We start from the raw sequence: 23,967 nt of genomic DNA, 5'->3' as shown, positions 1-23,967 counted from the left end.
CGTGGTACGCATATTGACTGTTTCATTAGTTAATTTGTTCAAACTAATAAACAAACTCCAAATCATGTCTAACGGTCACATTACACACATGGAAGAGGAAATCGGCGGTTGACCCTAACAATTACAGAGCGATATTTCTCTAGCTTTTGAAGCTGCACTCTCACAGATTGAACGTTTTGACAACTTTTTTTATTTTTTGTCTAGAAACGAGCCAATTTTTGCGAAAATCCATGGAAACCACTGATATAAGACTGCTGACAAAAAATTAGATCGCCGATCTTTATATTTAAGGTCAAAATTAATGTTTTATGCATTTTTCTTAAACCGTTAGTCCATAAAACATTGATTTTCGAACGGAAATATGCAAATTTGCGATCTGATCTTTGGTCAGCAACATTTTATCATTGGTTTGCAGATATTTTCGCAAAAAAATGCTTTTTCCAAGTCAAAAAATAAAAAAGTTGTAAAAACGGTAAATCTGTGAGAGTGCAGCTTTAAAGCTTTTTAAGAATGAATCTAAATGAAAATAAACATTTCCTACATGCAGCACGGATTACAAAAGGGCAAAAACTTTGATGGAGTGCAAATATCCACCTCGCCCAAGCCGCCCCGCATTCTATTCGCCATGGAGCTTGTTGCAAGGTAACTCCGCTTTTTGTAATAACCAAACAATTTTCTTGACGACAATTGAAATAATGATTAAATTTACGGAATCATTGTCAGTACGAATTCATGATGATAACTTTCAAATAACTTTCGTACATGTATATGTATGATCGCCGGATGTTTACTGAAGTTAAAAATACTTTTTATGCCGTTTTCGTGTTCTTGGTTACAATTCTAATACTGGGAGGATACATTTACATGTATTGTATTGATCGGACAGAACAGTGATGAATTGTGTTGCACATGCTCAATTTACGGAACATTTTAATACAGCAATTTACTTTGATTGCAACACGTTTCATGGTATTCACTCTGTTATGTAAACCTTGAATAAATGAACAAAATACGGTTGGGTATAAAAGACTGGCCGGACCGGACCAAATCCGGACCAACTGAAATCTCCGAACTGTTACGGAAATCGTTCGGAAGTTTACCTAATTTCCGGGCCAAATTAAAATACGCATTGCTCTGTTTCATATATTTTTTATTTATTAATTAATATCACGGACCTAGGTCCATGTTAATATATTTTATTATGTAAGGTTACAATAATAATAATAATAATAATAATAATAATAATAATAATAATAATAATAATAATAATAATAATAATAATAATAATAAAATAATAATAATTCAGACAGACAGACGCACAAACAGACGCACAAACAGACAGACATACATACAGACGCACAGACAGTCTCACAGACAAACAAATATATGGACAGACATACATACGCACATACAGACGCACAGACAGCCGCACATACATACATACATACATATAGACAGACAGACATACATACTGACGCACAGACAGACGCACAAACAGATGCACGTACAGACGCGCATACAGACATACATACAGACAGACGCACAAACAGACGTACAGACAGACATAATGAAATATATATGTATATAATAGATTAAATATCTATAGAACATAGCAATGCGTATTTTAATTTGGTCCGGTCCGGCCAGTCTATAATACCAACACAAAATTAGGAAAATCCCGAACGATTTCCGTTACAGTTCGGAGATTTCCGTTGGTCCGGATTTGGTCCGGCCGGGCATTCTTTATACACAAAATACATTTACCCGGGACAATACTGGCTATATATGTCCGTAATTACAGTACTCATTTTATCTTTAAGTTTAAATTAAAAAAATATGTACGAAACTTTTAAAATAAAGATCATCAAGAAGAAAAAAACACCACTTCACAGAACCTCTCCGATCCGTATTAGGGGAAGTTACTGCGATTAAATTGTTTAAGAAAGAGTATAGTAGTATACGACCTATTTTTATTTTTTACAAATGATTTTTTCCCAAAGCAGTCAGGCGGTGCGTTGCTCGTTTATTTAAACCCTACACAGATTTCTTACGAAATAATAGGAAATCGTACTTCGAAGTAAAACCCAAAATGTTTTCAAGTAATTTTCAAAGACTGATGCTCGGTGCAGGAGGGCTTTTAGCCACAGGAACATCGGTTCAAGTTGTGAATCGTGAAAATGGCCCATATACGCTCGAAAACGGACGACGCCGGCTAAACCTAGATGGATATGAGCTGAAAATGGTTCAGGTTCTGGTGAGGCACGGTGCAAGAACGCCCATCCACACCATCAAACACGTACCCGAGGTAGTAGCAGTATTTTTAGTATTGATTTGTTGAGATTGGAACGTGTAAGTAGGTTTAGTTGATTGTGTCTGTCACTTGTTGATTTTATGCAATGGCAATGGCAGAGCTCCAGATAAGGGTTGTAATTTAAGGTTAAAGACCACTAATATACATTTCCTTAGCCCTGAATGTTAAAATATCAGTAGAATGTTAATGGGCTGTTTCCAAATTGACAGTGACAATTGACTCTCAAGACCATACATGTATACTGGTTAGCGACCTATTATTCGCCCGTACCACTTTTTCGCCCACCCAGTTTAAACCAGTCAAAACTAAATATTTTACACAAATTAGTATGGCATTTTATTGCGTCATCTCTTTTGACAGATATCAGCTGTTTTCTGCGTTAAAATGTAAGTAATATGTGGAATTCGACCCAAATAAACACTGTACACTTCTAACCTTGTTAGTTGCACGTGGGGATGACGTCATCACGCGCGCTCGCTTGCATGAGGCCCTGTAAGGATTTTTTAATTTTCTTTATACCTTGCATTATCAGACGACAATATTGATTTGTCATTATAAAGTAAAAAGCCGTGGTAATTTATTCAAATACCATAAATTTCTGCTTTTAAGTTCAATTTTTGAAATGGCAAATGGTAAAACCTCAAAACGGTGAAGTTATCGCCGAGTTTTTGTCTAAGGGAAGCAACTCAAATTTGAATTAATCATTACATTCTTGTACCGACATGCGTTGGCCCTCTTCGGAAGATAAATATGCATACATTATGTAGGTAATATTTCAAGGAGGAATCCCAGCAGCTTCTTAAATTTTCTGCTAAGAGAAGAATTACCGAGTAGGTGTTGTATCATTTTACACATACATTAACAGTATGTAATAGTAAACATGTTATATTTATTGATCAACTGTCGTTTTAAACGGTGGCTAGACTGGTCAAATAAAATAAAAATATTTGAAGATATATTTTAGAGAGAAATATGTGAAAAACATCGTAAGAATAGCGAATTAATGGGGTGGGCGAATAATTGGTACAGTAGGGTGCTTATTTTAGCGAAATTATAGGGGTACTTTACGCGTGGGAATATTCGGAATCCCTAGCTATTTTCAAAAACAAATTACACAGTTTTTGTCGGAAGAGCCAACCTATCTGAGTGTAAAGTTTTATCGTAATAGCTATCTTGTGTCAAAAGTAACGTAGGAAAAACCTCCATTTCCGGCCGAAAAGGGGTCGCTAACCAGTATCCTTTTAAACTTCCTAAAATGGCACAGTACACTGAACGAGTTAGATCCGCTTTCCTTGCAAATTTTCGAGGCACAAAGCCTATATTTGCAGGTTTTCTCTAAAGGTATAACTGTTTCCATTGCTGAATTTCCCCCGAACTCCCCAGGGTCGCTTGTTTTCCGCGGCGTTTTATATGAATGATAGCATCAGCAATCGTCCGATATTAATGACTTTATGATCGCCGCATAACTCTTTGAGAAGAGATAAGCAAGAAATAATTGTTTCTTGTTCAGAATTTTCTCGATTTAATCCTTACGTACATTTGATTTTTCATTAAATTTTTCACCAATGTTGTTTTTGTGTTTGTATATGTGTGAGTAAGCGCGAATTAAATATTGTCTTGACTTGCTAACACCGTAAATCACTGTGAATAGCCTATAGGGAGCTAGCATAGAAAGAACACAAAGCTCTCAAGTTCTTTTTGGTTGATGGTGTATCAGAAATGATAACATTTGGAAAAATGATACAATTTGTAAAAGCAACAGCCTTTTATTGTACCAGGGCTCATCCTACACAGAAATTTTAGGGAGAAGTGAGATCGGGGGAGGGTGGGGGAGGAGGTTGCCCCCTCCCTCAAGTCGGAAAATTTTGAGATTTACAAACAACGGCAAGTGTAAATATGAATCCCTTATGCTTTGATCTTAGAAAATAGTGAAGTCGCTGCGGGCAGGGCGACTTAATCGCGTAAGTCGCCTGGTAGGATGAGCCCTGTGTACATCTATGATTTCAGTATGTCAACACCTTCAGCTAAGAAGTATAGCATGTGACCTAGAGAGACAAACAACCCTATCATCGCAACATTTTGTATTTAGACTTTCACACATTGAGAACACAATGATATCAGACAATGCGAATGTCCGTCGGACAGTCGGACATGTCCGGTATATTTCCATTTTGACCAACGAAACTTTTGTTTTGGTCGGTCACAATGTCCGGTGAAAAATTACAGTCAGCACCGTTAAATTTTCGGAAAATTTACTTTCAGTTTCTAAATAAATGTTCAGAGTTATTTTTAACTATTATATCATGATTATTCAGCGTGTTAATCCGTGTATCACTATTTGTAAACCCCGTTTCGACATGTTTCCGTAAAAGCCGATAAAACATGTTAAGGTTCCGATCACAGCTCGTACTATAATACTTTTATTTTACGGAAATGTTCGGAAATTACAAAATTCCGTATGTATTTATTTTCGGCGAAGTGGTTCCCGGCAATCGTGTTAATTTAAATATGATGATTAATATACCAAGCTGACTTTCTTTCCGCTCTGTTTAACATTGCCAATAACAAGAAATCTACTTTCGTTTTTGCATAAATGTTGTGCCTGAGTTTGACTTGAAGTACAATTCGTTACATTTTATAACTGTACTGTATCTTTAATTTAAAGATGAATTAAAAGAGTAAGATCTAGCTGTTCCATGGGTAGGCGAACCAGATATGAGTTTTTTTTGGGAGGCAAGGGAAGAAAAAAATTATGACATAAGAATCGAATATTGATTTTTTTTACATGATGTTTAGCTTTTTTTGTAATTTATTATAGTACTGTAGGACAAATCTAACCAAAAAGATCTAAACCTGTTATAATGGGGAATTACAAAACTTATATAAAAAAGTGGCTTAAACTCAAGGTTTAGGCTGATGTAACCGAATACTGTTTGTAACATTGCGACAGGTAAAAATTTGTTGCGACAGGTAATTTTTAAGTGTTTACCTGTCGCAATGTCCTGTGAAGGAGAAAAAGTTTTCGCGTTGTCTGTGATATATTATTTTCTTAATTCAATAGGGCTATAAGTACTGCATTTTGATCCCGGAGGTTGTATTTACCTTTCGTGGATTTTTGCAGATTCGGATTTCATGAGGCATGGGCCGAGTGAAATCAAAATCTGCAAAAATCCACGAGAGTCAAATACTACATGCCAGATCAAAACGCAGTACTAATAACCCTTTTAGTATATACATTACTGGTTAGATCACTTAAAAGCCACATGTTTTCATAATAAAAGTCATTTTAACGACGCACTGTGTTGTTTTTGTCATTTTAACATCGCGCAACGGTTTTTGTTATGACGTGATGGCACAAGAGTGGAATAAGGCGGTATTGCACTGGATTGGAATACGGAATACTCGTATTTAGGCATATATAATTGCGTGTGGATTTGTGATGGGCATATAGTAAAGAATAATATTACATAAAATCTATCATACAATATTAAACCTTCAAAATAATGAGTCTTATTTTAATAACTGGAACTCACTATATCCTCTTTTTACCATTGCCTACATAATTCACATAACTTAATAAGGACATTGATACAATCTCTTTTGTTTCCCTGAAGAGCCAAGTTCAGCCTGAAATGAAGTTTTTATAACACGTTGGCGAATGTTTTGATTAGCATTGACACAACTAATGAAGATACTTGAATAATCATTATTAAATACAAAAGGGTTTATTAGTACTGCGTTTTGATCTGGGAGGTTGAGTTCCAACAAAGAACACTGGTTATTATGAATTCACAGTTTGCATTGAAATTTGTTTATTAGAAAACGGTCATTATAAGTGTGAGAAGTGTTGCCAAGGAATTTAACTGTAAACGGGCACAAGACAATTTCTTTTAACCAGGATGATGACGATGAAGATGATGAATGTGGAAGCTCAGAGAAAGTGGTTTCATTAAATGAAGTGAGTGATTGTATGAACACTATTAAAACATTTGTTCTACAACGCTTACAGTGTGACATGCTTAACATGTCGGCACAGGATTTCTTCATGCATTTCAGATTAGAGGCTGGTGTAAAGAAAATGAAAGTGATGGATTACAATGTACTTTAAACAGTGAACATTTTGATGTAGTTGTATGTTTATTTGTGGACTGTTTGGTGTTTTTTTTGCATAATGCTATAAAGTGCATACATGCATAACATTTATCTACTGTATTATATTTATTACTTGGAATAAAGTTATTTTATCTACATTTGTATTTAAACTTCTTTAATGATGATGATACTGATGGTGGCGTGAGGTGGTTGTTAACATATAAAATCAATCTCTGTTTAAACAAAGCTTAAGTGTGGGGGAGAATTTTCCACCTGGATTAAGTGACCACCTGTTTTAAGCAGTCACTTTGACCTTTTCCCACAGGTGGCTATACTTAATACAAGTTTAGCAGTATATTGCCTCTGTTTGTATTGCATTGTAAAATACCCGATATATTACACAATTTTGAATCATGAGCGTCATGCCTGTGATCAATACAATCTATAATATATAACATTAATTATTGGTGGTTAAAAATAGATAGTGACATTTTGGGGGATTTTCTTTAGAAAATGAGAAAAGAAGGCCTTCAACCACGCTTTTTAATGGGTGTATGACCCCAGTCACTTTCAATCATGATTTTCAAAAATTCATTCAGTAGTAACAAGGCCTTTTTCAGTGATTACACTGTGTTATGTATTTATCAATGTTAATGCTATCTCAAAATAAAATGCCATTATTCAGTCATAATATAACCAAGCATTATCAACAAGGGCAATTTATCACGTTTTGAAATGCATGGGCAAACAGGGCTGCATTCTTGTCGTGAGCAAACTTCATGCAAAATGCAATATTTTAAAGTTTATTAAATATTATCTAGGTTGAAAGTGGATTTGAAAACCAGACAGGCAGAGGGAAAACAAAAACAGAAATTTGCTGTAGCCATCATCGTCAATTTTCTTTAATATTCAAATAAAATATCAAGTTTTCGCGGAATTTCTTGGAGTTACGGTAACCCTCAAGGAACACCGTGATTATAATTCTTCGATCTACTGTCCAGCATCCAAGGGTCAAAAATCTATACCCCGCAGAACACATGCAGTTGATTTATGCATTGTGTTGGCCATTTAAGAGAAAACCAGAAAGTTGGTCTAACTTGTTGATTGTACTGTATCTAAAAAAAAATCTACATGATGACTGATGTTTAAAAATAATATTCATCCAAAAATACCAAAAAGGTGTTACAGCAATGGGCGTGCAAATAGAATGGTGTCCCATGGCCTAAATATAGGTATCAATGCAGTGGCCGATATTGGTTCATTAGCCTTCAAAACCTGCACTGGTAAAAAACTTTCTGGGCTGGCTCAAATTCTTGATTTTTAATAGCAGGGCTTGTTTATTTTTAGCTCTACTGGCCAAAGGCCAGAAGAGCTTATGCGATGGTAATGTGTACGTAGTATGTGCATCCGTGCGGTCGTGCGTCTGTAAACAATTGCTTGTGAACACGATACAGTCTTCAGTTTTGATTGTATCTTGATGAAACTTGTACAGTATCTAGATATCCATTAGAGCTGGGTTCCTTTCGAAAACCAGCCAGATCTGCCCATGCATGCCTAGATTTAATGGCCCTTGATAGTATAAAAAAATGCTATTGTGTAAACAATTGGTTGTGAACACGATACAGTCTTCAGTTTTGATTGTATCTCGATGAAACTTGTACAGTATCTAGATATAGATTAGAGCTCGGTTCCTTTCGAAAACCAGCCAGATCCGCCCATGAATGCCTAGATTATGGGCCATGAAAGTTTCAAAGAAATGCTTTCTATTTTTAGCCAGGTCTGCATGAGCGAATTTTATTTTTAGCCAAGTTTACATGTTCATGTAAATTCAAGTCTAGAGTTAAGGGAGACAATTTGCAAGTCTAGGATTTTGAGAGACAATTTGCTTTTTGCTTCTGCAGCTGATTTTGTGAATTACTCTGCCTTGTTCTTGTTGAAAGCCCAAAGGCCATTTTTTAGCTTTAAGTTCTGTAGTTTGCGCATTCATCTTAACAAAATTGGTAGTGAATGTTTAAGTTATGCACCTGGGGTCATTACTGGCCAAACCCAAGGTTCACAGGTTTGGTAAACATAAATCTGGAAAGGTTTGAAAATCTTTTTGTGTGTTCGTGCATCCATCTCAGCACAATTGATTGTGAATGTTTGTTCAAATTGATCAATGTTGTCCTAGGATGCCCTTGACTTTGACCAACTTTTTTTAACTTTTAAAACTACAGAATTTTTTACTATGAGTACAGTTTTGAAAGCATTTTTTTTTTTGTCAGATGACTTTTACTTGGCACATATTAAAATAGTTCATGCAACTAATCTGCTTACAATACTTTCTGGGCTCAGATGTTGAACGTGCTACGTTTTTAGGTAACCCAAACACAAAACATAAACTATATGTCTGTTGCCTTTTACCCATACATACATGCTCTGGATTGATATGACCACAGAAGCCATGCCAGTAGAGCATAGGCCCTTATGGGCCTCTTGTTTTAAATAGGGATGCAAATGAATATTCGAATTTTTGATCGAACGTTTGATATTCGAATGTCAAAATTGGTATTCGAATATTCGATGTTTTTTATTGATATAACAGAAAACCTTTTGCCTACAACTGTGTTGTTGTATATATTCATTTGTCTTGTTTTTACAACGATTGAACCCTAATGCCAGGGGCAAGTGACATCAAACAAGTTTCAATTATTTTTGGTAAATTTTAATGACCATGCCAATAAAGGATATACGGAATCAGCAACCAAAGTGGTGTCATGGCTGCCAAATTAGCTGTGCAATATAGCTCATATCGCCGTTATGATATGAATGACATGTGCTAGTTATGTGCTCTAAACTGTTTTCCATGTTTCAATATATAACGTTCAAGATTTGAAATGTAACTGCATAGAATATTGTTTTATGATATTGATGTACAATAGATGAGCCAAAATTCAGGGTTATTTTCGTTTTATTATTGAACTAATTCCAAAATAGGTTTGGATTTTCCATAGTTATATTTAGTAGAGATTCCCAGAACAAGGCTGCTCGTCCTACGGAAAGACCCTCCGTTGGTGATCACGACATTCGACCAGGAATTTTCGATCATGACCTTTTTTACAAATACAAATGCTGATAAATTGAAATTAATTTGGGTTTTTATTTGTTCAAAATATATTGCTTTTTGTTAGATTAATTTTCTATAAATGGGAAATTTCAGAGGCTAATTTTAGGGAAGATCAGGGTCCGTTGCGTTTACCGCTAATGCAAAGGGCCCTGGCTATAAATGTAGCGAATAATAATAGTAGGTTACTACATTTCTTAAATATTCATTTTGGTAATCGAATATTCAAATATTCGACCAAAAGAATTACCGAATATTCAAATATCAATTTTGCCATTCGTTTGCATCCCTAATTTTAAAGCATTCACCAGAAAAAGGATTTGCGCTTGCAGGCCTTTTTCTATAGTTCCCATGGGTTTGACTATCTGACCCATTCCCCAGCAAATTATATGATATTTTTCCCAATTTGGAGAAAAAAAAATCCCAAACAAAAGTAAAAAAAAATTAAAAAAAAATTGGGGATTTTTGATTTCAGAAATCGTTGTTTTCTTATCACAGATCAGTATGCAATATTAACGGTCATGATTTATTTAATAAACAGTAACTGACACTGAATAGATATTTACACTCACACTGTTTGGTATTTCAGCCGATTTCAGGCCTTTTGAAAGGGAAAAAAACTAATACTAAATATTTCCTCATTTGCAGGAGACAAAAAAGCTTGTTATCTGTTTTTACAATTATACTATTATATTGTAAAACTACAATGGTTTTAGGTGGAATACGACGCAAGACAGTTCCTTACCGATGTACCACACACCAGCTGCAGTTATGTTGTACGGGGAATAGACGGGGGTGAAAGACCTTTTTCTAAATATGACGGGTACTACAAAAACAGATACCTGAAGGTAAATAGTTTATTATATAACACCTCATGTGACTTTGCCTTTATAATATTACCTGTGGTCATTGCTTGGTGTTTTATAATTTTTACTGACTTTTTGGCATCGAAAATAGAAAAAAAATAAACAAATTTCAAACTGATTTTTTAACCATCTTCTTTTCCTGAAATCGGTCCAGCATGGTCAAAATGGATCCAAACCAGGAAATTGTTGGTTTTTAGAAGCCCTGGTCATCACAAGTTATTCGAAATGTCTCATGTGATAATTTTTGCTTTCTCAAGCGCCTCAAGGCTTATAAAATTTAGTTGAAAATATGTGTTGGTAGATGCTAAGCCTTTCACAGATGTAACCGGTGCTAACTGATGTTCGAGGGATAACATTGTACGCTCATAATCAAAAACAAATTCTCAAGGTGTATAGTTAAATTTCAATTTTATTATACCCACTTTGTAAAATGTAAGTTCTATTTTACAAGAGCAGATACCTCAAGGTACATGTATATAGTTTATTGTTCAAGTTTATCATGCCCGCTTTGTAAAATGTTACATTCATTTTACAAAAACTAATATTTCAAGGTGAATAGTTAATTGTTTTTGTTTATTTAATATACTTAATTTGTATATATATATATATATTGTTGCATTCAAATTACAAATACTTTTATTTCAAGGTGTATAGTTAAAGATGCACTCTTACTCCCAAATAAAATTTACCACAATTAATACTATTGTTTCAATATACTGAAAAATATGAATAAATGTGGAAAACAATGGTTCTAATGAAGGATACAGAGTTTAATTTGAAAGAAAGTTGCAGAAAACATGATAGTTCAATCTTTTGAGTTGATAGTTAATCTCTGTAAATCTTTTAGCACTCACCAGTCATTATGTCTTCCCCATTAATGGGGAGACATATTGTTTTTGCCCTTTCTGTCAGTTCTTCTGTCAGTCCGTCGGTACGTCACATTTCGTTTCCGCTTAATAAACTAAAGAACGCTTGCACCCAGGAACTTCATACTCACTGTACTTGGTATGCTAGTTGGTCATGACTAGTAGATGACCCCTATTGATTGTGAGATCACTAGGTCAAAGTTCAAGGTCGCCATGACCTTGAGGTGAAAAAAACGGTTTCCTCTCAATAACTTAAGATCCTTTGGTTCCAGGTAAGCTAGTTGTTCATGACAAGAAGATGACCCCTATTGATTTTGAGATCAAATGATCAAAGGTCAAGTTTACCTTCAGATAAGAAAGGATATGTTGGCAGTGACCTCAAGCTTAAAAATGGTTTCTGCTCAATTACTAAAGAATGCTTGTACCCAGGAACTGAAAAAGTAGTATGCTAGTTGGTCATGACTAGTAGATAACTCTTATTGATTTTGAGATCAGTAGGTCAAAGGTCAAGGTCACCGTGACCTTGAGGTGAAGAAACAGTTGCCGCTCAATAACTAATAAAGAACACTTGTACCCAGGAACTACATACTTGGTGTGCTAGTTGGTCATGATTAGTAGATGAACCCTATTGATTTTAAGATCAGTAGGTCAAAAGTCAAGGTCGCCGTGACCCGAGGTGAAGAAACAGTTACTGCTCAGTAACTAAAGAACGTTTGCACCCAGGAACTTCATACTTGGTGTGCTAGTTAGTCATGACTAGTAGATTTGATTTTGTGATCAGTCCGTCAGTCTGTATGACGTATCCACAGTAAATAAAGAACGCTTAATGCACCCAGGATCTTCATACTTGGTATGCTAGTTGGTCATGACTAGTAGATGACCCCTATTGACCTTGAGGTCACTAGGTCAATGGTCAAGGTCGCAGTAGATATTCACTATTTAATACGGGTGAATAAACCAAACTTCACTGTTGGTTCATCTTCAGTCCAAAATTACAAATTTCATGTCCATCATTTATTTTTTTCTCATATGACCACACAAAAGGGGAAATGAGCGCTTTTTCAAAAAAGCAATCTCTAGTTTAATATTAATGTGTCCATTTTCAGCTATTAAATACAAGGCTACAATCTTGTTATCAGTAATAAAATTTTCCTAAATGCATTATTTAGGAAGTAGTTAAAGGTTTATCACTCAAAATTTATGTTTGTTTTACAGTCATGTGTACATATGTATGTATTGATTTTGAAGAAGAATGTCACTTTAATTGTTCAAGTTTATTGTACCAACTTTGTAAAACATACCATTCAATTTACACACTCATAATGTAAGGTGTATAGTTCATTGTTCATTTCAAGTTTGATACCCAGGCCAAAAATTAGATGGTAAATGGTTAGGGTAACACCCTTTTCCAAAACAGGTGGCTTTTTATTTATTTTATTATTTTTTTATTAGGCCCTTTTGGGCCTCTTGCTTTATTAGGCTTTATATAAGAACTTAATTGTCATCTTTTTAGAATGGTGTTATAGTAATATTCTGAATAAAGCTTTAAATCTGCACTCTCACAGATTGAACATTTTGAAAACATTTTTATTTTTTTGTCTTTGAACGAGACAATTTATGCAGGTGATTTAAAGCTGCACTCTCACAGATTGAACGTTTTGACAACTTTTTTATTTTTTGTCTTGGAACGAGCCAATATTTGCGAAATTCCATGGAAATCAGTTATATAAGACTGCTGACAAAAAAGAAGATCAAAGATTTTTATATTTGAGTTAAAAAATTGATGTTTTATGCATTTTTCTTAAACCGTTAGTAACGCTTTTGACAATAAAACATTAATTTTCTAACAGAACTATGAAAATCTGTGATCTGATCTGTCAGCAGTCAGATTATACCACTGGTTTGCAGATATTTACACAAAAATTCTAAAAAAAATGATAAAAAAGTTGTCAAAATGGTAAATATGTGAGAGTGCAGCTTTAAAGGCCTCAAAGTACATATTAAAACACAGACTTTAATTTATTTTTTATTTTTTTAACAACTGACTATTAAAACGGTAGGGTAGGCGCCTATTCTGTAGGTAGGGTCGGAAAACTGGAACCAAATGTATTTGTTTAAGGCACCACTTTGTAAAATGTAACATTCATTTTACAGCAACAGAGCCTCTGGCATTTTATACCTGTGTTTACATGGCAGGGGGATGCCACATGTCATTGATTTGGCAACAATTTCTTCAACAATGTCAGGATCAAGGTTGGGGCTGGGCTGGCATTCATAAGACATCTTATTAATAATTCATTTCCGAATATAATACACTTTCCAAATTTAAGAATCTCATTGGTCAAATGATATATAGATATAAATATATAAAAAACTTAATAATTTTTTAATACATTTTTTTCATTCACCGTTTTTTACCCCCCCCCCTCCCCCCCCCCCCCCCCCCAAAAAAAAAAGAGAAGACTTTAATGTTGAACACACACATGTATTTCTTCTAATTTGACTATGAACATTTGAAGAAATTGACTAAAATTAAGAAATGACTGAAATAAGTTTTATGAATCCACCCCCCCCCCGGTTATTTTTAAAACGTCTTAAATCATTTCCTATCTGAGGTTATTTTCCTTAATTAAGAATCTGAACATATGATATAATAACTTTAATTACTTAATAATAGCTGAAATACTTGATCTTACTTTTATTTTAAAAACACTCTAATATTCTTCTTTTAATTTGACTATAAAAATGTTAAGATATTGACTTCAGTTAAGAAATTACAAAAATACCATACTTTATGAATACAGTGACTATTAATTTTTGATTATGCATGGTTTGTATAATATTCTCTTTTAACAAGTCTGAAGGCTTTAAAGGATATAATTAAATATGATTAACTACATTCTGTTTGGTTAAATCATATTTAAGTAAGTTAATGTGTTAAATGAAAAAAAAGGAAACTTAAACAAGGTATGTTGAAGAATTTCCAGGAGAGTGTGCACTGTTTTCAAAATGAATAAAAAAAAATGGGAGGTGTTGCTTGTTATTACTTGCTTCGAATGTGTATTACTACTAGTTTAATGTATTTAACTCCTGTTTTTCTGAATACTCTTATTACAAGCCTTTAATAAGGTAAATGAATTAAGTTACTAGGAAATTACCATGAATAACCTCATTACTTATGGTGTTTTGCGAATAACCTCACTACTTATGGTGTTTTGCGAATAACCTCACTACTTATGGTGTTTTGCGAATAACCTCACTACTTATGGTGTTTTGCGAATAACCTCACTACTTATGGTGTTTTGCGAATAACCTCACTACTTATGGTGTTTTGCGAATAATCTCACTACTTATGGTGTTTTGCGAATAACACTTATGGTGTTTTGCGAATTACCTCACTGAACATCTTGTCATACTATTTTAAAACCATATTTTCTTGGTGTTTTAGGGTGGGGCGTTACGCGGCCAGCTGACACAGTGCGGCCAAGACCAGATGTACATCAAGGGGAGACAACTACGAAGGGAATATGTCGACGAGATGGGACTCATCGACGCGCAATATAGTCCACAACAGGTCTTGTAAGTTTTCGTGTGTTTATCCATGATATTAAACATTGTCCGGAGTAATGTCCTTTAGTTTATACAAATCTATTATTTATCTTTTGTTAAGCTTATTGCTAATGTAGATTACTGTGAAGGCTGCTTCCTGCACAGAAAACTAGTTGCGATGTCCTTTTTATGAGGTCATAAGGAAGAATCTCTGGTCGATCTTCACCCACAACCCCATAGGTGAGAGGTGGACATCTATTAACTAACACCATCCAATCGGCTAAAACACGGTATTTGTCCACCTAAGTGTCTCACCAAGGTGGAAAAATGAACTTCCATGCAGGGCCATGAAATTTTGTCCATTTTTAGTTTAAAGTTTCAGTCATTGGAAATGATATTTGTTTTCCTACAGTCGCTTTTATAAATTTATTTTTTTGGCGACTTTTACATACAGGTCAGTGTAAGGTTACAGACACTACAACAGGCATATAACAACAAAGATTTTAATGGAAACAAGTCTGTATTATTCAGGTTAACACAGAAAACTAACAATTAGAATGTTAACAAACAAATGCATAAAATCTCTGCTTGAGATAAGCATAAAAAAAAAACATATTTCATCCCAGTTGCGATGAACTCTAAAAATTGACAAAAATGATCACACAACTTTAACTGTAACTTTTAAAGTTTGTAGAACCAAGTGCCCCAAGCACATTGTTTTTCTAAAATAAACACTTTTTCTATCAAGTATAGTCAGTTTCTGCTGTTTATATCAATAGAACATATTTTTTGTATGAGATAGAAATAGACTGCACTACGGTTACGGACTCTACACATTGTAAGAACCAACACATGCTCAACATTTTCTATTTGAAATACACATGTTTGTGTATTTTCAACAGATTAACTTTAACTTTGCTGAGTTCCTGTGTATTGAATTTAAAATGACCTCTTTCATTGACAAGTTCAGGAGCTTCTAGCTTTGAAATGATATGTTCTGTTGGCTCCTGAGAAACGTCTGACTTCTCAGGCCACACATATGCGTTTCCAGCTTTCTTCATATATTTAAGCCCATATTCTGTTTCAGATTTACTTGTAATTTCAGCAACGTAAACACTTATGGGTCCTTTTCTCGGTTTGAGCCCAACGGTAACAAAATCACCAGGTTGAAAGGCTGTATCTTGTTGGGATGTTGTTGCTGCTGTCTCTTCTATTTTTCTCCTCTTGGCTTTTGGTTGCTTGGTCTCCGATTTTCTTTTCAAAGTTATTTGTTTCTGTCCTTTTGTTTGTTCTTTCAGGGTTGCCAGCGGACTTGAAAAGTCAGGGAAATTGGGTATTTTTTCAAGGTCAGGGAATTGTCAGGGAATTTTGAAATTTGGTCAGTGAAAAATGAAAATCCTGAAAAGTCAGGGAAAAGTCAGGGAAAAATTATTTCAAAGGTCGAAAAATATACGCATTGAAGGTCTTTCTTGGCTATGGCAGTCTTTAGGCATTTAATATTTGACTTTATCACTCTCACAGTTAAGCATTAAATTCAAATAACAGTAAACTGTGATATTAAGAAGCATTATATGTTAACTTAGTGATTATAATACTATTCTACAAGGATATTGGTGGGAAGGCTGAATACCAAGAACTTTTCACAGTGGTGAAAGACATGCTTATTCTGTCCCATGGCCAGTCATCTGTTGAGAGGGGGTTCTCTGACAATAAGGAGCTATTGAAAGGGAACATGAATAAGCATACCCTTATTACGTACAGACAGGCTTATGATGGCCTCAAATCCCAGGACAAGCCACTCTCCGAGTGTGTCAGCAAGGAGTTACTTCAGAGCTGTAGGCATGCTTACCATAGGTACAGGACTCATGCACAGGAAACAAAGGTAGAGGATGAAAAGAAGCAGAAAGACAAAGAAAGGGAAGAAACTCAAAGGCAACTGGATGATGCAAAGAAGAAAACGGCAAGTCTGAGGAAGATGGCAGATAAATTGGTTGTTGAAGCTGATGAACTGGCCAAACAAGCTGAAACCAAAAACAATCTGCAGTTACTGGTCAAATCTAATGCCCTGCGGGAAAAGTCCCATGGAAAGAGAAAGGAGATGGAGTGTGAAATTAAGACAGCTGAACATCTAGAAAAGAAACTGAAACAAATGTAATGTTACAGTCATGCCTCTCATTGTATTCTGTATTGGTCTAGCTATTTCTGTGCATGATCACTAGAAGGGCTTTTAATTACTAACAAAATCTAGTCAGTATACATGTATACCAAACTACCATATTGGCATATAACCTGCTTTGCTTTTTGCTTTGACACTAAGAAATTGTACAAGAGGATTTGTCTTGCAAACATGATGGAAACTGGTTAAATTATGCAATGCTATGTTTTTCACACTAACTTTTTTTCACACTTACTTACCATACTCATTCAAAGTCTTTAATTTTATAGTGATTATTTCATGATATGCCAAAATGAGCTCTATGTTCTTGTTTTCATGCTAATGTTTCACATGTTTCACTGACCAACAGTCACACTGTGTTTGAATAGAAATAGTTAAGAATAGTAGAACACTATGTTTGAATCATTACTTTGATGTACAATGTAAATGTTTTATATTTTGGAAAATAAATACAAGTTTACATGCAAAAATATAATGGGAGGATTGGACGGCTATAGGGGAGGTCAGGAGGCCGTTTATGTGTTTGACGATTTTGGTCAGTGAAAAACATGAATTGGTCAGTGAAAAGTCAGGGAAAAGTCAGGGAATTTTATTTCACCAAAGTGCTGGCAACCCTGTCTTTGCAGGTTGCTTTAGGCTGCTCCTTGTTAGATGGTTTTTCTTCTTTACATTTAGTTTTTCTTGGACTTTACTAATAACATCAAGGTTTCTTTTCTCCCACTTATTAACTATGTCTACATTCTCACATTTTGATGTTACACCATTCACACAAGCATCACAGTAACAACTAAGTTTCCTTGAGTTCAGCTCATAGTCTTTACCAACAGACTTAACAGAGTGCAGCTTCCGTGTTCCAGTTAATGTTTGTACATTTGTTTCTGGTCGGTTTCTATTCACATTTTCAACAAATACAAATTCTCTTCTCGACAGAGTGCTTTTTACAGTGTCCACTACTTCCATATTCAGAGTTTCTTGACAAAATTGGTAAACGTCTTCAGCATTACCAAGAACTTTCCTGTTACTTATTACAGCACGATAACAAGCATTCTTTACAGTTGCACCCAACCCATCACAGACATTCTTTCCATGAGACGTTTCAAAGTAGTTTCGAGTCATTTTGGGCTGCTTTCTGAGACTGATATCAGCAAACGCCTTTTTCCCCTTGTACTGGGCTGCACACCCATCAGTCCACTCGTGGAGTTCACCAATCTTCACCCCTCTGCTTTCTAGTAATTTAATGGCTTGATTCTCGAAGACAATTGCTAAATCCGCATCATGTTTGGTTTCTTCACTTATTCCAATGATGGCATGTTTTACTGTAACATCTTTGTCATCAAGACTTTCTTTATAGTAGCACATCATTGGATGTACAGTTACCTGGTTTCTATCAAAGAACCCTGACTGCACTTCACTTTGGAAGACACATGCATAGTTCTCACTGAAATCCATTACCATGGCTACAGATCCCTTTGTTAATTTCTCTACACATACACCCATTTGTTTCTGTTGCCAGGATGCTCTAAATGCATGCTCTGGGTACACCATCATGTCTTTCTCTAAAGCTGTCAAAAACACTTTGAAATCAGCTTCTTTGGGCACACAGGAAACGCAGCGCTTTACTTTGTCATATTTCTTTATTTCAATGCTTTCCCATTGATACCGGGTACCATGACACCATCCCATCTCTGTTCTTTTCTTCCATAGTCGCCAAATACTTTTGAAGGCCTTGTACTCCACATTTTTCACAATTTCTTGACACACATTTTAAAGATGGCTCTTGTTCATAGCTGCAGAATGTTGCATCACTCAGACTCTTCTTATCAATCTTAATGTCTTCTGTCATGTCAGTCTCTTTTACAACTTGTTTCAATGTTGTAAGTGCTTCTACTTTCAGGGCTACATTACAACAAGTCTGGCACAGACATGACCGTCTGCTTGTCTCGGACACTTTCTTTACATTAACTGGTTTTAGTTTGCTGAATGATGTAAGTCCTATTTTATGATTGGGGTTTCTTGTTTTGTATAACTTGTGTGCTTCTTCTAGTCCCCTTCCCTAAATTTGCCACGAATTGGACGTGGAAAATGGGTGGCAGTTGGTGGAGTATTGGAACGGGTGGCACTTGGTGTAAAACGATGAAAAACAGAATAAAATGGGACCCCGATATAATTTTTCACCATTTTCCACCAAATGCCACTCCAACGTGGCAGTTGGTGGAGTATTGGAACATTTTCCACCAAATGCCACGTGGCAAATTTTTTCACCAAATGCCACCCCAACGTGGCACTTGGTGGAGTATTGGAACGTTTTCCACCAAATGCCACGTGGCAAATTTTTTCACCAATTGCCACCCCAATGTGGCAGTTGGTGGAGTATTGGAACGTTTTCCACCAAATGCCACATGGCAGTTGGTGGCAAATTTTTCACCAAATGTCACCCCAACGTGGCAGTTGGTGGAGTATTGGAACAATTTTCCATCAAATGCCACGTTCAGTTTCTTTGATCTTTTTTTCACCAAATGCCATGCCAATGTGGCACTTGGTGGAAATTACGTGGCACTTGGTGGAAATAAAATCATGGGATTTGTGAAGTATGCATACAACAACCTAAGAACAACAAAAAACACAATTCTTTGCAGTCATTTAGTTTCATATGTACACAAAATTACAAAGGATCACAGTTGATGGTGAAGAGCTGTCTGCATTTCTACATTTGGAGAAATCCTGTAAACAGTTTTAGTATTATTTATTTTGAAGGTTTCATTTTAGCTATCATTATTCAAAATATATTTTAAAATTAGATGCATAAATAAAATGACAACATTAAAAACATACTCTTAAATAAGTTTTTTCAACTTTGGGCCTAGCCAGATTAATACCAAGTATAACAACAAAATGATATACCATAACTAAATATAGAATTCAGCCTCATCCATTGAATCATTGCAAATATGTTTTACAAGAGCACTCGTCTGTTGTATTAGCAATGACAATACAGGCAAAAAGTTAATTTTAAACTACCGGTTTTGGTATTTTGAATATTGAAATGTCAATAACCTGTTTCTTTTCTTTCGTGATGCACATTCGGTTGTTGTTTTCTGCAAGTTTGGCTATACTTCTTCTGCTATAGAAGTCCTCTATTCATATTTCTTTCTGAAAAAAGCGATCATTTTAATAAATCTGTTCAATATAACAGGGTTTGCCTCACAGAAGAATGTTATTTGTTCTACAATTTGTTCTACAAATGTCTTTGGAAACATGTGTACACCAAGATTCACTTTTATATCTTTATTTTTTCAAAATCATGCAGCCAACAACATGAATAACACCAAGGCTTTGTCAATACCTCAACGATTTTTCTTAAAAAAAAATACACACACCCTTTAGATCATATACATCTTCTACATCTTTTCTTGACTGGCATTTAATATTGTTTATCTCACCCTTCATAGCACTTAGCACTTTTAAATAAGTATAAGCTAATAAAATATGATAAAACTATGAGGTCAGTCTTCATTTAAGTTATTGTAATATTCAAATATTTACCAAAAAGGTCTTAGAATCTTGTCCAAGTACATTGTCATCGTTATGGGGGGGGGGGGGGGGGTGTCTGGAAAAAAAATGTGTATAACATTTCTTAATACATCTTCAACTTCATTGTACAAATTGAATGATAATTTTTAAACTTAGTACATTGCTTGACTGAGTATTTGTCAATTATTTTGGAATAAAGTGAAACATACTTGACTTACATGCATAAAGCTTATCTCTTAGTCAAACTTTGAACAAAGATAAAGAGCCTAATATGTGTAAAAATAAAATAAAATGATAAGTCATGATCTTTTTTGGTTGTTAATATGATAAAAAAACAACAGTTACCTTATAATCAATCCATTTTATTAAACAAAACTGCTGCACAAATTTTTTTCTCACTATTCAAAGTTCCACAAAATTAATGCTAGTAACTGTCAGAAGATTCAAATATTTTGAGCAGATTTTCCAGCAGAGAGGTCATTCTGAGTTTAAATCAAACATTAATGGGATCCCTGTACCTTTGGGGAAATAGCAACAGAGCACATGTACACAGAAATCTTAGTTTAACTCATCATTATCATGATCATGATAATCATCATCACATTTTTGTTGTTGTTATCATCAACATCATCATCATCATCATCATCATCATCATCATCATCATCATCATCATCATCATCAATAACAACATGTTGTTGTTGTTGTCACCACCACCACAATCATCATGATCACTATCACCACCACCACAATCATCATAATCACCAATACCACCACAATCATCATAATCACCAACACCACAATGAACTACCAACAACACCACAATTGTCAAAATCAACCACCACCACCACCACAATCATCATAATCACCACCACCACAATCATCATAATTACCACCACCACCACCACCACCATCATAATCATCATCAATAGAACCACCAACATCATAATCATCATCAATAGAACCACCAACATCGTAATCATCATCAGTATAACCAGCAACATTACCAGTTAGTTTTAAATAGTAGCATATGTAATGATGCTACAACAGCAGCATGAACAGGAACTGTCGTAAATGCTCTTATTATTCCATGATGATAAGTAATGGTTCCATTTTACAGAACTCTTGAAATTTTCTAAGTCTTTTTTCACCAAATGCCACCCAAAAAATTAACTAAGTTCATTTTTTCACCAACTGCCATATGAAAAATTAACTAAGTCCAACTTTTTCACCAAGTGCCACATGAAAAAAAAACTGAGTTCAATTTTACACCAACTGCCACCTCCAGTTGGGTGGAAATTTCATGGCAGTTGGTGGAATTCTTGATATTCCACCAAGTGCCACCCATTTTCCACCAAGTGCCACCCATTTGCCATGGATCTGGGTGGCATTTGGTGGAAGTTGGTGGCAAATTTAGGGAAGGGTGTGTCATTGTCATCACATGTTTCTGTAGTGTTTCTTTCATACCAGTCTGAGTTTTGATTCTAACAACATCACGTTTGGATGGCACCTCTCTGCTAATTTCAGCACTCAGGTAGAACTCTTTCACTGATTGTTTCACATGATCACTTATCACATCACATCTTGTTTTTCTCTGTTTCTTTTTCCACCATTCATTTCTCATCTTCCTTGTCTTGTAAGACACATTGAAATATTTACTAACTGTGATATTTTTGTATTTCCTTAGTACTGATTCACGTATTACATCATATATGCATGTTTCTTTTCTCTGTCTTTTCGAACACCAATGTTTACTTCGGAAATACTTTCTTTCAAGGAATTCAGTATAGCATCTGCTACTTCAAGTTTCTTCTTACAAGCTGGTGTCATTGTTACTCCTTGGTCAGAAAGTACTTTGGATGTTGAAGGTGACTCAATAAGCTTCTTTAAAATGGCGGCTTTCTTCTTTGGTGTCCGCATTCTCCATGCCTTGACTTTCAGCCTGTTTTTCTCCTTTTGCTTCTTTTCTATGTCTTCATTCTTTTCAGCATTCATTTCAGCATTTTTTCAAGTTTCCGGGATTGCAGTGATGATTTTCGGCTCTCTTCTGTAAAAAGACATTCTGAATATTAATTAACCTTAAACGGTTGGGTTCAATGTATACCTTAGAATATTAATATATATGGTATATAAATCTTCATATAAAGACAGGTTTTGTGAAAAGAAAAACCTCAAAAGGTATAAATGTCCCTATATGGTTCAATTGTATTGTTTCTGTTCATAAAAATGTTTTTGAACATACTTACAGTAGACTTAGAAACAAGTGGCCGTATTTTGTAGAGTCTGTAACCTGAGTACAAGTACAAATCAAATATTACTTAAGCTTCAATTCTGTACATTTAACAAGTATCCACTGTGTCTGTGATCTGTATATTATAACACTGATTGTATTCATTGGCATACACGCCAATCTTTATGTAAAAATATTTCATCTCGGCTCCGTAATAGGCTACACAAAATGAAATTGTGTGTCATACTGTCATAGGATTTCCATTAAACAACCTGTTAAGACCATTTTAGTTTGTTATATGTTGGGCATGGCAATTTCAACAATTAAGCATCACAACATGTGCATTTCATGTGGACAATTGCATTAATTCAGGGCATCATGTACAGACATATGGTTTTGGTTACGGACCCTACATAACATAGCATGGAATGTTTAGATAAGGATTATACATACCTAGAGCATCACTGGAACCAACACCTTTAGTGTTTTCCATTTGAAAGGACTTCTTGCTGGAATCTGACCGACTATTACCCAAAATAAGCCATTTTCTTAGCTGATTCCATCATTACAGCTGGACTGTTGTATTTCTTAGAAAGGTGGTTGTTTTGGATGATGCAATAATTCATCACAAATATTGTTGCATCAGCCGTTTTATTGGTATTTTCCAATAGTTAAAAGATGATGCAATATTGCACAATAAAAAAATTGCTTTTACCATGAAAAAATATAAGGAAATATGCTATTGAAAACAATGGAAATTTCAAATCAAAATTTGAAGGCAGATTTTGTAGTGTCCGTAACATTAAATATGTAAAAAAATGCAACTTTAAATCAAAATATTCCAAAAATATTTCAGCCATTAAACATACTCATACAGAGGTTTTTATTTGTGGAATGCCACATTTCTGTCATTAATACATATGTAGATACAAACCCATGGTTACGGACTCTACAGATTTTTTAACCCTGAAAATCTTACAGGACTGAACCTCCTTCTTTTTAAGAATGTGAATCATGAATGCCCAAAGCAACAAAAAATTGGAAATTTGATTAATAATCAGTCTTACAAAACAGTTATCACTTGTAAATGGGTGAATTTTCAATGTTTTTCATGCATATAACAAGGGATACTTATTGTGATTTTGAAAAATTGGCAAAAGCACCACTTTATGTTAATAAGTCATATTTTCTGTAATAATTTGTCTATTTTCTTGATTTACCCACCAAAATTTAGCACTTGAAATTT

At 34.8% G+C, this 23,967-nt stretch overlaps 1 protein-coding gene across 1 annotated transcript in view; it reads left to right on the top strand.

The window, feature by feature from the left end:
- The first annotated feature begins 2,016 nt into the window (after window positions 1-2,016).
- Window positions 2,017-23,967, top strand: part of LOC128223890 (lysophosphatidic acid phosphatase type 6-like) — a 43,199-nt gene continuing 21,248 nt past the window's right edge. Inside the window, exons 1-3 of the mRNA XM_052933347.1 lie at window positions 2,017-2,305; window positions 10,223-10,354; window positions 14,687-14,817. Coding sequence (XP_052789307.1) covers window positions 2,090-2,305; window positions 10,223-10,354; window positions 14,687-14,817 — 479 coding nt within the window. The 5' untranslated portion in view covers window positions 2,017-2,089. The remainder of the gene's footprint in view (window positions 2,306-10,222; window positions 10,355-14,686; window positions 14,818-23,967) is intronic.

The sequence above is a fragment of the Mya arenaria genome, chromosome 17, assembly GCF_026914265.1.
Source record: "Mya arenaria isolate MELC-2E11 chromosome 17, ASM2691426v1".
NCBI lineage: Eukaryota > Metazoa > Mollusca > Bivalvia > Myida > Myidae > Mya > Mya arenaria.
Note: the sequence above shows the minus strand (reverse complement) of the source record. Positions and strands in the feature narration are given on the sequence as shown.